The sequence below is a fragment of the Microchirus variegatus genome (genome assembly GCF_963457635.1).
Source record: "Microchirus variegatus genome assembly, chromosome: 3".
NCBI lineage: Eukaryota > Metazoa > Chordata > Actinopteri > Pleuronectiformes > Soleidae > Microchirus > Microchirus variegatus.
This window is the reverse complement of record NC_139804.1, coordinates 24,979,358-24,997,805: the sequence shown is the minus strand read 5'-3', so window position 1 is coordinate 24,997,805 and position 18,448 is coordinate 24,979,358. Positions and strand designations below refer to the sequence as shown.

Sequence of the window (18,448 nt, the reverse complement as noted above, 5' to 3'; positions counted from 1 at the left end):
GACCGACACAGACGCTGATGCAAACTCATGCAGCCAAACATACACTGAGGAATGTCTTTTCTAGTGGTGAGGCGTTTTTTATTTTCAACGCATCAACCTACAAAGAGCTGTGAAGAAGCAAATGTAGTGTTTTCACTCAGAGGAAACACACTCAACAACTCACACTTTACAACACACTGCCAGTAACACTGTAACTATAACTTTATATGTGTACTTTGTGGTACACACCTTCTATTCCAGTGACGATGGAGCACCATTCAAAAGTTATTACATATAATGCAGTATTTTTATTTTTATTTGATATGATTATATTCTTTTTAGAAATAAAATGTATTCAACCAGCAATACCAGCATTATAGAAGAAAGGTCATATTTACTATATTTACTGTTACATCATGTTATTTCTCATACTTTCATCATGAATAACTGACTTCTTTCAGTCCATTAAGTGGTAAAGACTGACTGAATAAACCAGTGCTGCTGTGAGCTTCAAGCACCAAATCAATGCAGCATCGACAGAAACTTAAATTTGGCAATAAAGGCGTTAACATAAAAACTTCATTAAAAAAAATCTGTTGCAATAATTTCACTGTCAAATGTTTGTATTAAACATGACCAAAGTTTCAAACATTAAGGGAAACATTGCTCTGAACTTTCTTTCTGCCAACTTTTCGCAAATGTTTTTATAAAGTCATAGGGACTTTTTTTGAGGATCGCTGACAGATGCTATAGCTACAGACGAGTTTTCTCTATCTGTTCACACACATTTCCTGGTCTGTCCTCATTTACCATGGTCAGCAAAAGTGCTCTACCGTATTCTGCTTTACAAATATGACGTTTTCTGTTGTTGTTGACACATGCAAAAATGAATTAGTGCACACGTGTGCCGTACGAGAGGGCAGTTGTGTTTAGTTGTAAGACACTATAATGAAGGTGAAGCATTGAATCTGATCTGTAAAGAATCTGTTTTTATCAGATTTGAACCGTTGTTGGCTCTTTCTGTTGGATGCAGTTGGAGAAAACAGACGATGAGTCTCTAAAATAGATATAAGATGCTTTGTGACTACCTTTTTCCAGTTGAGTCTCACGTGGCATCTGAGATAAATACTTGTTATTCAGAGAGGGTGTGAGGGATGGATTTGTTTTTTCCTTTTCAAACCATACAGCATGTTTAAACTGCAGGACCAGTGGAGAGGGAGACATTACCCATGGGTAAAACCCTTGGAGCTAATTCAATTAAACAATTTTAAAAACAAGGATGAGGGAAGAATGTCAAGGGGCCTGAATTTGAGCAACAGTAAACCTTTAGGTCACAACGTTGGAGCTGCAATCACTTTTCTGACAAGTGGAAAGGTGAAGGGGGAAAGGAATTGCTCTTGTCCTCTATGTGTTTGAAAGGGTACAGTAACTGCTGCACATCAGTATTGGAGAAGACGCTTGTTTTTATAGTCATATATAGTCTTGTGTTTATAGTTCCAAAGAGACATTTTAAATTAAAATGAGTTTTGCTCAATAAAATGATTCTGTTATCCTTTATCGTTTCATTCAAACTGATTGAAAGCTTGTTATAAAATACAGTGGACCTCAGTGTGATGGCCTGCTATCAATGTGCTGTTTTCCACATGTAAAATCTAACATTATTTTATTTTACTCATGCCGACACCTTCCCAGCAATTATAATTTAAAGTATTGTCACATTTACCCAGTAAACAAAACCTGGCTGTTTTCTAGAAGAAGAAGCCGACCACATAGTTCTATCAAAATGAGTCAAGTCACTGAACCGGAGTGGAAACAACAACAAAAAGACCAACAGGAGAAAACTCATACTTTTCATGATTTTCAGTAAAAACAGACTAAAAAGAACCATTTGCAGACACAAAAACCCAGTGAGCAGAGAATCTTTAAACTCACAGTCAGGCTGATTGTCCTCAGCTGTGGCAGAACACAGGTGCATCCAGGAGCTCCTGATCAACCAAGAAAATCTGTGACCTACATTCTGGGTCTTTGTCCTTTTAGTATTCCCCACACAAACTACACTACCATTAACAAGAATGTATATATACAAAAAACACATATACTGGAGTGGTTTAAACATGTATTCCACCTTTTTGTTAGGCAATAAGTAGACAAAAATTACTATTTGTCTGTGAATGTTTCTGCTGTCTGCATTTATATTCAGGATTACTGTAGACTCACAACTTAGACTCAGCATAATCCACATGATGACTTTAAGGAGCTCATTGTAAAAATCTATGTTGTGCTATTTGGTCACAGTTGGCGTTCACACATTCATTCATTCCACATTAATGCAACGCACTTTCCCAGAAAATATGTGAGCGAAAGTGAGAAACTCTATAAATCTGTGCAGTGGTCGGATTTATGTTCTTTTGTAATCTCGGTGCTATGAGGATTAGGCTATATTTGACTTTCCCAAATTGAATCGATGTCTTCCGTGGAGAATGTCCGCTAAGTTGTTGCTTAATATTGGAGTGTAGAACACAGATTTCTAAGAAGTAATTGTGTGGTTTCCTTATGTTGTAAGAAACGGTGCCAGTTCAGTCATATTCTTTTATGACAAAGGTTTAGTTTTAAAGCCAGGTACTGAACGTGACCTCTCATTTAAAAACAGAACTGTTTCAGAGGTTTTTGGTCTTTGGATGATGTAAAAGAAAACATCTCACATGTAAAACTTAGAGCTAGAGTTCTTACTCAGATTTCCTCTTCTTTGTACTTACTCCCATCTGTTCATTTTTCATTTTTCCACCCCCCAAACATCAACTTCATACTGAGGTGAAATACTGTAACTCCCTTATGTTGCTCCCTTACCATGATGCAGATGACAAGCGTTTCTTGACCCAGTTAAACTCAGCCGTAGCAAATCAATTCCTCTGCATGATGTCTGATTTTGATCTTTATCTGGATCCACATCTGAGGTGTGGGTCTGCCCACAGGTGATCTGTTTGCGATTTTGCTTTAGATTACATATATTTTTTTACATTAAAAAAATCCATGAAAGTTCGAATTTGTTATGCCAAAGCTGGCACACGACCATATTTGGTCTTATTGTTCCTCAGCCCTGGCTGTACTGCCTTTCTCACTATTTTAGGGCTCTGATTGAATGCAATGATTCCCAAAATGTGAGCTGTGGCCCACTGGTGGGCTTTGAAGGTATTGCATTGCCTTACAAATGAATAAATAAACATTTATAATACTTACTTTGCTTTTCGACAGAAGAGTATTTGGGCTACTCAATTAAGGCCAAGTCATTAACTACATTGACATCAATATTATTTATTATGACATTAATTGGTCATTTAGACAGAGTATTTTAATTGTAATATTTTCCATTTTCTTCTTTGTGCTACATTCTCGCTAAAGTACAAATCCGTGAATTGTTTCCGTGTCTCAAACTTCTGAAGTTAGGACATCTCTGGTGTGATGTAGTAGGACAAAGGTTAATGTCAGACACAATCCTACACACAATATTATTATTGTGATTTGCCTTCAAGTGATGTTTGATTGTGTAAATTATGTGAATGTCTGTGAAAATCAAAGTTGTCTCAAACTATCAATGTGAAAACTGTTTGTCTGTTCCACTGCCTCTGAATGCATCTATCTATCTATCTATCTATCTATCTATCTATCTATCTATCTATCTATCTATCTATCTATCTATCTATCTATCTATCTATCTATCTATCTATCTATCTATCAGAAAGGAGATTAGTGAGCTGTTACTGTCAGCACATTAAAGCACAATTACATTATTTATATACACTGTAGTTACAATTTCTTTCTTTTCTTTTCTTTTTTTTTCTTTTTTTTTAAAGAAAAAGCAGATATCAGCACATAAACCGTTGACTGTGTGTAATGTGATCATCTTAAGTATTTAAGTTCCTGAATGTCGATGAAAAAAGCGTGCATATAGAATAAAAGAACTGGAAAGTTCTCCTTTTTTGTGTTGATTTTGTAGATTTTTTCTTGAACTTCAGTCACGTGAGAGGATTTCCTCAAACAGTGAATTACAGATCTGTCGTCTCTTTCTTCCTCCCTTGATTATAAATATAAATTGATTCTGCATACAAACTATTGCTGTGACTTTTCAAGCGTTGACATTTAAATTTATTAATTGCACTGTATTTGACCCATTGCACCTTTTTGCATGTCCAACACTGACACTTTTTCTTTTTTCTAAATGTACAATAAAGAAATCAATGAATCTCTCCCGTGTCTCTTTCAAGGCAAGTAAGATCATTAAAGGGCATGTAAAGTAAATGCAGATTCTCTTCCACACACTAAATATATGTATATATATATACAATTGTGACTAAAAATGTAGGGAAAAAACCAAGAGTGAAGAACTATGGCGTGAAGATAGAAATCGGTTTCTCTTCAGTGTTCTGTTCAGGGATAGGGTGTCTAAAAATACGGCTCGATGATGCACCGGGGCCATAGTACGGTGGCCTGCATGTGCAAACAATTATTACAAAATGTGAAACACTTTCAAAAGCTTGAGACAAATTTCAATTTTTCAAAACAAACTAATAAAACATGAAACACTTTTCCAAATCCCAAAGCAGTAGCTACCCTCGGCGCACTTTATCACTGGCTTACCTGTTCACTCCTGAATAACTGCAGCTGCTCCCACACCACGACTGCCTTTGGTTTGCTCACAAGCTGAGATGTTTTTGTTTTGAAACCTTGATGCAAAAACACACAGAAAAGTTCAAGCTTAACCAGCTCTGACAGTGCGTTTACATGCATGTTAAAGTCAGATTTGAGTCGATTTAATCTTTATGTCATGTAAACATACCTGGATAATTTGATCCATAGTCTGATTACTCACGTCTTACATAGCAACATAGCAAACACCAAGAGCCATGCTCCATATAATTTGTATCACAATTAACATACAAACAGAACCACACCACAATCCATCTCTTTGTTTTTCCTGTGACGTAAAGGTCAACAGGAAACTGATTCAATATACACTAGCTTATAGAGAGCAGAAATCTGTTTCACAATTGGCTGAAACTGACGCTGGTTTGTTGAGGACTTGATGTTCCCATTTAAAGATTTAAAGCACGTTAAACACATACAACACGCACAAGACCACCTCAGTCACTGTGAACTATTACGAAACTTCTTACTGCCGTTGTACTTTACTGAATTATTATGATTCAATAGTTCAATACAGATGAAAAAAAGAGTTGTCAGACTTTCGGAATGCAATTTCTTTTTTTTAAACATAACTGACAATTGAACTTTTGTACACCTGAAGAAATGACTGTATACTATTGTTTCTTTGCATCTGTTCACATATTCATGCACGTGTTCACACTATAAACAGTCCCTTTTTTTTTGTCCAATCCCTGATGCACATGTGCAAATGTTACCCTCCTCCTCCTCCCATGGAGTGTAAACATTGCTGGGCATAAATCCAAGCCAGTGTTTGTAATTGTGGAGCAGACACTGGAGCAGACATCGTGTATTTATGCACGTGTTTTGTCCACTGGACAATAGCAGGGTGAAGAAAGTAATCATCATTAAAAATGGCAATAATCTTATTACAGGTGCTCATTTAGACAGGCAGTGGATGAACAGCTAAAAAAACAGATTGTTGGCTGTAATAAAGTGATGTGACCATGTTTTTGATTGTATCTATGTTACTACACGTGAATGTCTACAGTACAAACTTTAAACTCTTTACTGTATTTTCCGTTTCAGTATCAGTATCACACGATGTCATGCAGCAGTATGAGTTTCAGTTTAACACAATGACTTGCAGCTGTATAAACTACGCTGGGGGTTATTAACCACCAGGAACAGGACATCAATCTTTTCCGGCCCCGACCATTCTTCTTTACAGCAGGGGGAGAATCAGCCAGGTTAACATATTTATACCTTATGCCTAACATTTCATGAGCTGCTGGTGAGAGGGCGCTTATTTTCGGAGCTGGGTTTTCGCCGTGCTGATTATGTCAGGTGGGATTTCAAACACGATTCTTAGGCCTGTCTCAGTCGGGAATTTGACCTTTCACGAGCAATAGATTAATAGATCCGTTGGGACAGCGGCCAGGCTGAACCGTGGACACATTTGAGTGCAACCTGTGCTTCTTAGGAGACCGTTTTTTACCCAATACTTTGGCAGACTGTTACACCACCTTGTTGTTGCACAATTTCATTAAAAAAAACAATATGCAAAAAGAGCAAATGTATGCATTACATTACGTTTCTGACTAATTTACTCTTTTCTTTTCAAGGTGATTTTAAAGGTTGCTCTTATTTAAAACTTAGAGACAATTTGACATGTCAGATAATTGTGAAGTGTGGGAAACGGTTACATGTAATCCACTTCTAATTATCAAACCAACAGCACCCTCTTGCTGCTCAAACATACAAAAAATAACTCCCAGCAATATGGAACTCCACATCCCAAAGTCTATTAATCCGTCCATTCTCTATCCATCTATGCTCTATATTAGGGTCACAGGGGAAAGATAGGATACACCCTGGACAGATAACCGGTCCATCGTAGGATTAACAACCACTTACTTCTCAATTTGGACTGTGGGAGGCAGTCAGAGTGCCTACAGAGAACCCGCTCAGAGCACGAGCAATTGCACCAACTAGCCCTCAAACTCTGGATGTGCGTCAAAATTGAACATTATTTAATAGAACAGTAAAAAAAACATTCATTCAAGTTAAACATTACAAGTGTGTTCCAGGATTTAGAGGTGAATGACTTAACTGTAGATGTCACTTATTTTAATAATAAACATTAAACACAGGTCAGTGGCATAACTCATTTATTATCGAATAAAAATTGGACATGAACACGTGCAGACTAAAAACCAGTGTAACAAATTGACAACCCTAAAATGTTCTGAAATTAAGTCTGCACCCCTGCTGTAAAAAAATAAACTAAGAAAAAAAAAAACATAACCTGTTTGCTTTTTTTGAAACTGTACAACACAGCTTGAGCAACATGCATCTGTCCATAAAGGAAAACAAAAGCAAACCTAACACAAATTGCCTGCCAGACACGTAATGTGCAAACATATTGGATCTTTCCTGAATGCTTTCCACTTTTATTTTACATTTTTTCCCCATTCACTCTTTCCACTGTGAAATTCACTTTTATAAATCAAAGCGTTCACATTTAGTCAGTGGATATCAAGCCATCTTTACACTGTAAATAAGTTTCCTTTTACTACCCCCCTCCCCAAGACAATACCATTACATGTAAAAACCAAAGACATAAGGGTAAGCTAGAGGGATGGTAGAGATGTGTGGAGGAGGGTACGATGGGAAGAAAAAAAAACCTACAGGTCCCAGACTGATCGTCTCGCAGCATCAATGCCGACCCCTTAACCAGAGCAAAAACCGGGTGAAGAAAATAAAGGCTCAACACATGTAAAAGTATAAACGGCACTCATTCACGCTGGTTGTTACTGCTGTCACCTGGATTCCTCTATTGCAAACCTTCACCAATTATCAGCAACAGACGCACTGCTGTCGAGACTAGAGTCGCAGACAAATATTCCATCACCAGAGGGTTTGTACATGGAGCAGCAATTCAACAGTGTTTATAATTACTGCCTCCAATGTCAAGATTAATTTAACTTTCCCATCACGACAAAACCTTGTGGTCCTACAGTTGTTTGTTATTTAGTTTGAGTAAACGAAGATCATGGCTGTAAATCATGGTTTAATGGTCAGTTTAGGGATGCACGCGAGGAACCCAGTCAACCAATTATGATAGCTGTTAAATACACAAAATTAAATCAAACTTGGCATGTTCTCTTTGACAGATATGCAGCGTTTAGCTTTGACAGTTGTTGGTCACTTAGCCCCATGACATATCAGCATCATCTGATAGGCTGCAAATATTAGCTTTACTGTTTTCACTCAGAACATGACAGATTTGATTTTGTTTTGAGTATAATGAAAACATGTCAGTATCCATCAGTCCTGGAGCTAGTCTGTTGAGAGGGAATACATATATGCGTTTGTCTCAACGCCGATGACGACCGTGTCCTGAGTGTCCACTGCTGCTGTGGTGTTTGCTCTTGTGGCTGCGTTCTCTCTCCCTGTCCCGGTCATAGGAGTGAGACCTCTCCCTTCTGTCTCCTCGATGTCCTCCTCGCTCGTGCTTATGTTTCTTTGTAGCCAGGTCAAATGAGCCGCGGTCTCGGTCTCGTTCCCTCTCCCTGTCCGCTTTGACCGGAGTGCGGGACCGTGAACGAGAACGGGAGGAGCGCTTCCTCTTGTGGCCAGATCCTCCACCTCCGCTGTTGCTATGGCGTCCACTGGACTTGGAGTCGCTATTGCTGTGGTGGCTTGTCTTGGACTTCAGGTGAGGGAGAGGTGGCGAGGGCGGATGCCTCCTAGGCGAAGGGCTACGACTGTGGGAGCGGGAACGTGAGCGAGAGCTGTAGGTCCCAGAGCGACTGCGTCTGCTGTTGTAACTGTGGAAACAAATGAATAACATTAGGAATATATTCAACTTATTTAATTACGCTTCTAGTTCAGTTAGGGAGTGTGATGCTCTGAGTTTTATTATTAACACAATCAAGACTTTGGTGAGTAAACAACATAAACAAAGTGATCTTACTGTCTGCGAGGTGATCGAGATCTAGATCGGGAACGTGTTCTTGAACGGGACCGACTTCCACTCCTGCTGTTCCTCCCGATCTTCACCTCTTTCCTTAACCTTATGAAGTATGGAGGAAAGTTAAGTTAACTGAACTCATTAAAGACAGGAATTTACTATCAATCACTCAGAAAATCAATTTTATCAGAAGTACAGCAAAAAAAGACCAACAACTGAAATTTTCTTACCCATTGTGGGGGCTCTTGTTGACCTGTGTCCGGTTGTCTGGCTCCTTCTTCACTGGCTTGAGAGTCTGTGCATTGGGGGATTTCTCATCTACCTTGACCACACTTGGAGAGCAGGGCTTGGAAGCAGGAGAGAAACCTCCCTGCAACAGTGCAGGGGTGCCATCAGGATTCAAGCCTTTAGCCTTCAGCTTAGCTTCTGCCAAAAACACCTTCCTCCGCTCCATCTCCTTCTCCAGCTGTTCATAGTTGGGCTGGAGAAAAATAAATCACATTGTTGCTTCACATAGAATTTTCGTTTGTTTCAGTCCACAACATCTTCTATCTTTCTGCTCTAACAATTTATGGTCAAGTTATTCCATGAGGAGGGTCCCGGGAGAGCCCCACCTGTGCTGCTCAACACCACTTAATGGGGGAAATTAACAGATAATCCAATTGTTACAAAGATATATTGCGAAGAACATCAGTACAACAAAGAAATAATAAACCAAATTGTGCACAAGTTTGTATAGTTTTCCTGAGTGGGGTTCACTTCAGCTCACAAGAAATTCAGAATATCTGGCTTAGAGAACCTAAACAAAGAGGAAAGTACCTTCTTCCTGGTGTAAAGTTTCAAGGTGGTAATGCAGATATCCTTAATCTCCTCTTCAGTGATGCCAAACAGCAGGTACCAATGAGGTCTAGATGGCAGGGGTATCTGGGAGAGAAAGGATAGATGACATATTGCAACATTGGGACATTCTACATGGCATATCTGTGAAGCATTGAGCATCTCTGACAAATAAAATCAGTTTAATGTTCTCACCTGGAGCGCTCGGGCAGCGAGGTATATGCAGGCACAGGCAATAGTCTCAGCTTGGAACCTCACAAACACATTCGTCCGCAGGCTATCATTCATGTAGTTCCTATACAGACAGAAAGAACACAAGAACCAAAACATAGTATTTTCTCCACGCAAAACAACATTTCCACCCACACACACATTTTCAAGTTACTGCAGAACAATGGTCTAAAATTTGGATATTTATCTCATCTTTCTCAGTGCTCATGGCTGATTCTTGCATGTTCAAATATTTAACATCAACAGGTCAATGACATGCTGACAATATAGTATCTGTGGACTTCAGCTTTCAAGGCAGAGGCGAGCTTCAGACCTGATAACTATAATGACAACAGCTGCATGTTTGAGATTTCATATTGCTGCAGTGGAACAAACATTTTTAACCAAGTTTAACTTTGTCCATTTTTCTCTGGGGCATCCATGTGACATGGCACCGTTATGTCACTGGTAAAACATGAAGACACTGAACACCTGCCAAGACCATTTCACCACACAATGACCCTGGAATTACTATATTTGGACTAATGATGATCAAGACAATGACATATGCCTTGTAAGGTGGGGACATGCAGCATACAGATGAACAGCCATCAAAAATGCAGGGGGCACTTTTAGATTGTTAGACCTCGGGTAACATGGAAGGACGGAATGCATGGCGGGAAGCAAGACAGACAGTGTTTGTGATTCAGTTCAATGGTGATGTAATCAAATGATGTAAAACTGGTCAACTATTCAGCACATTTAGTGTATGGACCACAAAGGACCTTCATAGTGACTGTGAGGTTCAAGCAAAAAAACAAAACTCCCCACCTAGATTTCCTTCCATTAAAGAGTTGCAAATGACCCCCACAGGATCACTGATTCTACTTGCCCATAACTCAACTCCAATATGTGGCATTGTAAGATTTATCTACAGGACATGAAATGGCAAACTTTGCCTCGCTACTGAGTCTGTGCGCAACAAACAGATGTCAGTAGGTTGACCAGTACAAATGATAATTGGGATAAGCCACTGGGAGAGTAAGAGGACATACAATGGCCAGGATGTCAATAGGGCAAACCGAGTAGTGTGAGCATCTATGTCCTTGGAAAACATAGAAGTCAAAAAGACAAAAAAGTGACAAAGATTATGATAAAATCCCTGATAAACTAACTCATAACTGTTCCCCCTCAGACTATAAAAACCCAACTACAACAAGGCAAAAAGGGACATGAAAAGTGATCACAAAGCAGTGCAACTTCCTTTCTACAGGTGACACTTCTCCTTTTCCCTGCAATACACTGCATGTGTATACAATGAGCAATTATAATACAAAACAACCCTGCTATACTTTCAGTCTATCCTGCTCGTCAGACCTGCTATTAAGCAGATTAGTTTGCCAAGTTTACTAAAGAAAACATGAGGCCGTTGAATTCTGACTGCTGCATGGATGAGACCGATCCTTGGAAGCATAACCAGAGAACTGGATCAGCCTGTAAGACAGACACATGTCTTGACACCATGTCAGTTGAGGAAAGGACACAGTATACTACTGTTAACAATAATAAAAAAGAGAGGCAGGTTAACTCATAGAAAAGTTAGTCTGATCTGGCAACGTTTACTTCATTGCTTAATGCAACTAAACGATATTTTTTTTTTCTAAATATAAGCTATTTGGCAAAATAAGAATTACAGATGAAACCTATGTAGCAAGACCAAAAAAATACAAATCCTTCTGGACACCCAAGAGAAAACAAGATGATGTAGGCTGTTGGGAAAGGCCCGCCTGCCCCCTTCAGTGAATCTCGGCATTGGGATTGGCTGTCTGGAGAGGGGCAGTCAGCCAAAAGGGGGAGCTTCTTGAGGTCATGTGGTTGGAGGAGGCAGAGTTCAGAGGTTCTTTATGTGACTTACCAGCATGGACTACCCTTTAATCAAAGAGTAGAGAGAAAGGACAAAGTTAAACCAAGTTCCCTGGGCACCGCAAATCAGACTTACAGCAAAGCCATGTAAAGACAGGCAAGAGAGTGATTCACAGGTAACAGTAACAGGTTTGTAAATAATACAACTTGTACTATCAGAGAAAAAAACAAGAGGTGGAAGGGTTAAAATGGAGTGAGGGAATGTCTCAGTCAGACCTGGGCAAAATGGATGTCGAATGGTTTTTAAGTTTGTGCTTAATAACATGCAGGGCACTTGAATATCACTTATCTGACATATGTTGTTTCCACATATAGGTCTGTCTCGAGTTCCAGGCAGATAAACCAAGTGCTCTTCAATTCAACCTTTGAAACTCATTCAACTTCATCTTTAGCCCAGGTCTGGTTGCACTTCTTGCAGACATGACACAGGTTGCTGTTGTGAGGAATGGTCAGTGATGAACTATAAAAGAACTTACCAGGCCGTCTGGACCAGCGTCTGGTTCCGTTCACATTCCAGGACTTGGAGGTACATGACGATAATCTACAATGACAAAATAATTGTGGATTTAGCCCAAAAGAGCCCACATTGCTCTGATGAGTAATGGTTTACAGTGTCTAACTTAGCTCACCTTATGTGGATGCTTGACATGCACACAGAAGCCCAGCTCCTTCAGGATGCGCCGCTCTCCTTTGATCACTTGGTTTTTGGTACTTATGTAGTTGTTATCAAGTATCAATGGATTTGGAGTCCTAGTTTATAAAGGAATCAAAACAAAATAATGGTTCCCCCCTTCAAAATGAGGGTAAAATAAGGGAAAGAAAGAAAGTGCCCTTCTTGATATCTAGTTCTCTTTTGCTTTTTTCCCCTTTCAACCAACTTAAAGCAACAGGTTTAATTGTTTGCATGCCTGACAGTTTGCAGGGGTTTGTGGACTCCTGTGGTTCCTGATAAGACTTGTGGGATCTTAAAGACAGTCCTCAACCTCCACCACCCAATGACACGGCTTTGACAGAAATATCAACAGAAAACATCTACTTCAAGGTGCAGCACAGTCCTTAGAAACTGACTTCTAAAATCAATCAAAACGCTCAACTATGAGCAAACACATGCCAATCTATATAATAGATGACATACATGATTACAATACTCAACTCAATAAACGACTGACCACATACTCTTTCATGCAGCAGTATATCCACTTCATCAAATAAGTCGTTTTTTTGTCCAAGGACTACACATGAATCTCACAATTGAGATATATCTGTAATGGTCTACACCATCATGCTGATTACATAAAGCACATTATTCAAAACGTGCAAAAGAAACATACAGATTTTTTAAAGTGCTGTTTAGAGATGTGGACTAACCTCCTAATGAACCATCAACCAACTGCATCAGGGACCATGGAACACATAAAATTCCAGCTAATGTCCCTCTACTACTTTCTATATGACTGAACAGTGATTCAGCACTTTACATTCCCCGAAACAACAAGGATCATCTTCAGTGTTTCAGTATTCCCAGTAAGGATCTGTAAATGCTGTCATGCTATAAACCATGAGCATGGGGAAATATACTATACATTAAGGAATTGACCACTGCAGTCCATATCTAAATTTGAAGACATCTTAAATCCATTTTATAACTACAAACATATGAAGCCAAACTACTGAAGCTGCAGTACATGCACTGACACTAGCCTAATTCATAATCCAGATTCACAACTTTATTTAGTTGAACTTTTAACTTTAGTGAACAAAGTGATATTTCAATGAAAGCCATGGGTAACATTTGGTGAATGAGGTTTTGCTAATGTTGCACAAACAAAATGCAGGTGAGGATCAGTCATAAGAGAACTACATTACCCAATGGCCCGCAGATTGACGGACAGATACCCAAAGCTTAAGAATGAACCACAGAAGTCCTCAATGCGCCCCGGGGGCCAAGGATTTTCGGCCAACCTGTCATCCCCGATCCCAGTGCCCCGCGGTGGCTCAGACCACGGGTGTCTCCCACAGGAGGGGGTGGGGTGTGCCTGGGGGAGGAGTGTGACCCCCTTGCATCATGGTTGTCATGCCGACTGCTTCATCTTACGTACCATTCCACATCACCCAGGCTTTGGTAAATGTAGCTGGTCGCTGTTAGTTGGTTGCAAGGGGAAAAAAGAATGTAAGTTAATGCCAAGGTCTATAGTACCAGCATGAACAAATTTCTAAAAAGACAAAGGCATGTGAAAGTAATCCAGCTGTGCCTTGTCTTGTAATGCACTCCATTAATTTAAACAGTGAATGTTGATATTGAGTGTAATGTCAAACTCAGATGTCATATGTAGACAATTACTCGTTTGAAACTACTACTGAAGTGGAAACTGAAAAGTTTAAAATGGTTTAGAGTACATGGATAAACAGAAGGGCACTTTCACAGAGAAGAAGAAAGCAACATCAGATAAAAACTTAAACAAAACACAATTCAAGATATCCACAGTGAAAGGAACACCATACAATATTTCCATAATGAGAACTGTATTCAATGTCCACACTTACTTTTTGACTCTCATCTGCCTGAGATGGTGGAAAACATTGATGACATCTCGTATTCGCCGGGGCGCTTCTTCAATCTTGGAGGCCAAATTGATACAAGCCATAGCAACAATCTGTTTGGATGATAAAAAGTTGATGGGTACATTTAAAAAGCTAGAAAATACAAAGAGATATAGCAACACAGCCGCCAATTTGATATTTTGTGATTTAAATCAATAAAAACTACTATGAACAGAGAACACCTCACTACATAAGTCTTTAACCAACGCTTAACTTAGTTTAGTCGTATTTAAGACAGTACAGAGACTAATTAAGTTATGAATATTCTGTTTTACATTATTTTTAAACTAAAAATACAATTTACTTTTAATAATATTGTGTTATGGACCTCCAGGAACATTAACAGTAATGTTTCATTATTTTTCATCACCACATATAATTGGAGGACGTTACTAACACACACCACTAGTGATCCAGAAACAACACGTTCATTTATACTAGCTTTGTTGACCGTAAAATGTGAGGAAACTCTCGCGCGACGTCTCGACAATATGGCTGCCACAAACGCAACCGCGACGACAAGCTAGGCTAACGTTACATTGCAAAACGCGGCCTCATACCTTTACAATACCGATGACGAACTTACCTCAAAGCTGTGTTTCACGAAGGACTTGGAGTAGAAAAACCGATGGAAGAGCACCTGAGCAGTTGCCATCGCCACCTGAGGGAAAATAAACATCCCGTTTGTCTTCTGCTTTGTGTAACATAGCTCAACCTTGCACAATAGATCGCCGCCATTTTGACTCCACCACGCCAACGTCTAGCAGCTAACGTTATTAGCCGCTAACAACCAGGCCATGGCGTGCTGTGGACTCAAATGTGTACTAAAAAACGAAAGAAGAAACGGTATATCACCTTATTCCGATACGGAAACAAAAACAGTATTTTACCTGTGGTAACCGGAGAAGAATACCCGCCGACTGGATCAGCTCACATCCGAGTATGCGAAGGTCGGTCTCCGTGTTCAAATCTAGGCCGTCGAGCATTGACGGCGTCGGCGAAAGACTTTCCTCGGGTACGAGAGAGTTGTCGATCGTAAGATACACCTCTGAGTACACCTTGTCACCAATAAGGATGCCATCGTTGTTTGTGGATGCGGTGGAAGATACAGAGAGGGGACCTGCGGCCATATTCACCAAGAAAATACAGCTCGGATAGCAGCTCTCAGCCTGTTGCCTCGACAGAACGACGGTGGAGCGGCAGGGTGACTGACAAATTGTGTGACGTCACTACCTCACTGAAACCGAGATGCATGTGCACATCCGCGGAAGTAAATAGTCAAACAGTTTGGTATCGCCGTTTAAAAATATACATTATTATTCACACTCACAAACTATATTAGAATGTTGCTCGTTGAGGGAGAGTTTTACTCGAATTTGTTTCATTAATTACCGCTGGTAAACAATGAATTATCTGTAAGACCTATATTCCCTGATATAGAATCATACTTCCATTGTTACCGTTGGTAACGTGGCACATACAAGTTGGCATTCGTATTGTTGCATTAGCTAATTATTCATAACTTTACTACTTATATTTTATTTTATACTACTTACATATTTCTAATGTATTGTAGAATATTAAACTGTCCTTCCCTTCTTTGGCATTTTATCTCCCATTGTTGTTTTTTAAAACGCTAGTTGCCAGATAATTTTGCATGATTGAACCATTTCACATACAAGTGTGTTATTACATTTATTGTTCTCCCTCTTTCCCCTCTTCGTATTTCTCTCGACACAGTCCCTGAATGTCTTGTCAAACGCGTTCCACTTCTTCAGCTGTGTTTCATGGCAGTTGGTGTCTGTAATGTTGCATTACTGCCTCCCCGTGGCCTCGGCTTGGTCCCGATTCCGAGAACAACAACTTTAAACCCCAAACCTTTTCCAGTACATCAGGTAATATCATAACAACCGAATTTGAAATGTGTAGTTATCGTGGTAATTATTATGTCCCCGCCGACACCCAGCAAAGCACGAGGAAATGACTCAACACCAACGCTTTCTGTGACGTATTTTACTGGAAAGTCCGGACTTGTCACCACTACCTCTGGAACATATCCATCCGCCAATTAAACAGCACATACAAGTAAGAAAGAAGTTTCTCAGCCGCAACGTAACAGATTATAATTAAGCAATCATGGTTTGCACGCTCTTTTCACGCACAGTGCACCGAGCTGAGTGATATATAGTGATTGTAATGTTCAAACGTTCAGTAATCCATCGATCAAAGTAACAAAGGCAGACCGACACAGTTTAGTGACAATTATAAACTTAAATTTGACTTTTATTTTAAATACAATTTCTATTGCGGTATGAAGGTGCGGCTCCACGTGACCACTTAGCACACAATAGTATGTTTACTAACTAACTCCCCTTTGAGTTTCTATTTGTTTTATGGCCGGAGGCCTTGCAGTAACTACATACAGACAGAAGAGGGAGCCAGAGACCCAGCAGAGTGGATCCCCTGGTTCAACAGACACACCAATGACCCGATGATGCTGTTACAATACAATAGTCGATTGAACCGTTTCCACAAATTAGTGCGTGCGTGCGTGTGTGTGTGTTGAATGATGTTGGTCATGAGTTGTTGTTGTGAATTACTGTGGGCCGCCTTACTGTATATCATTGCAAACCTGTCTGGCCATTCTCCTCTGACCTCTGCTGCCAATAAGGTATTATTTCCATCAATAGAACTGCAGCTCACTGCGTATTGACTCTTTTTCAGACCCTTTTCTGTAAACCTTTGAAATGGTTGTCCATGAAAATCCCAGCAATTTCTCAAATACTCAAACCAGCCTGTCTGGCATCAACAAAAATACAACCTTCGAAGTCACTGTGCTCAGTTTGACCTTCAGCAGATCGTCTTGACCATGTCAGTATGCTTTATTACATATTGAGTCACTGTCGTGTGATTAGCTGATTAGATATTTCTGTTACAAGCATTTGATAGTTAAATGTCAACTTTCACTTCACGCCATGTTTATTGTGCCAGATGGGAATATTGTCCTACATTTGGATCAAAAAACAGACGTGAAAAAATCAATACCATTTCAGACTATGGGAGACCAAACTCCAATTTTAAGACCTTATACCAGCAATCTCAAAGAGCCCCAGTAATGAAGGCTTTCTTAAAAACTCCTAGACTGTTTACTATGCTGGTGCTAAAAATCTAACATTTACATTTTAACCACCTGACACAGGAAGCAAAGTGTAAAGTTCCAATTCTGCAGGAAAATAAAGTGAAGTTGTCACGTTTATTTTGCTGTGTGCAGTGTTCATGTGGACAACAGGGTACACATGCGGATAACTCGCTCACACGGGGAGGAAATGGGGAAGTCAGAGGGAGACCAAAAGCAATTTATTGCCCCAGGCCCCATTCACAGTAAAATCTTACCACAGTTGGTTCTTTGCTAAGGTTAACTCTACTTGCACGAGTGCTTTTGTGTGTCTGAAGCTTAGAGAAAAACTCCCTGACCACATTTACACTTTAGATGACATTACCATGGCTTCCAGCTCCACTGTAAAGAACCATGGAGTTATTTTTGACCAGGATGTCATTTGACTCACATAAAACTCATTTCCAGAACAGCCGTCTTCCACCTGCAGAACATTATGAAAATTAGAAACAGTTTGTCCTGAAAGGACGCTGAAAAAAAATTGTTCATGCTTTTGTTACATCTCGATTGGATTACTGCAACTCGTTACCATCAGGATGTTCCAATAAGTCTTTTAAAACCCCACAGTTAATTCAAAATGCTGCAGCACGAGTTCTGACAGGAACTGGAAAGAGAGACAATATCACTCCAGTGTTAGCTTCTCTACACTGGCTCCCGTACAGTGTACAATTCAATTTAAAATCCTCATCGTAAAGACAACTTAAAGGTACATTAAAAAAAATCTTTTGCAGACTGCAAATCATGTTTATGTTTTGAAATCATGTTTTGGCATGTGGCGCCGCCGTCTACCAATCATTTCAGTCAGTAGAGTCTCAGCTGCCGAGCAACCACAGGTTGCCAGTTACGTCAGAAAACGAAACCTAAAAGACCTCGGTATTTTGAATTTGAATGTAGTAACCGTTTTTGGCCACATTCTTACATATGGCTCCTTTAATGCAACTGTTACATATCTGCTCCAGGTCCCTCTCTTCTGTCTCTACCTCACCTCCTTTTCTCTCTCCCCATTTTTCCTTTCACCCCAACCTGTCGAGGCAGATGCTGCAGATCTTTGAGTCTGTTTCTGTCAGAGATTTCTTTCTGTTTTTTAT

At 39.7% G+C, this 18,448-nt stretch overlaps 1 protein-coding gene across 6 annotated transcripts; it reads right to left on the bottom strand.

Moving 5' to 3' along the window:
* Nucleotides 1–6,792: 6,792 nt before the first annotated feature.
* On the bottom strand, nucleotides 6,793–15,375 carry ccnl1a (cyclin L1a; the record flags this gene model as incomplete). Of its 6 annotated transcripts, XM_083886165.1 has the most annotated exons (10): nucleotides 15,076–15,375; nucleotides 14,772–14,846; nucleotides 14,129–14,238; nucleotides 12,214–12,334; nucleotides 12,061–12,125; nucleotides 9,647–9,746; nucleotides 9,434–9,538; nucleotides 8,845–9,095; nucleotides 8,618–8,716; nucleotides 6,793–8,471 (listed from the first exon to the last, which is right to left on the bottom strand). In XM_083886165.1, the coding sequence occupies exons 1-10, from the start codon at nucleotides 15,313–15,315 to the stop codon at nucleotides 8,018–8,020; spliced, it is 1,620 nt and encodes a 539-aa protein (XP_083742291.1). In that variant the 5' UTR covers nucleotides 15,316–15,375. The 6 variants fall into 6 exon arrangements, with proteins under 6 accessions (XP_083742291.1, XP_083742294.1, XP_083742296.1 ...); XM_083886166.1 differs by lacking the exon at nucleotides 6,793–8,471 and having other exon boundaries at nucleotides 8,614–8,716; XM_083886168.1 differs by lacking the exons at nucleotides 14,129–14,238; nucleotides 14,772–14,846; nucleotides 15,076–15,375 and adding an exon at nucleotides 13,547–13,688.
* Between the last annotated feature and the right edge of the window lie 3,073 nt (nucleotides 15,376–18,448).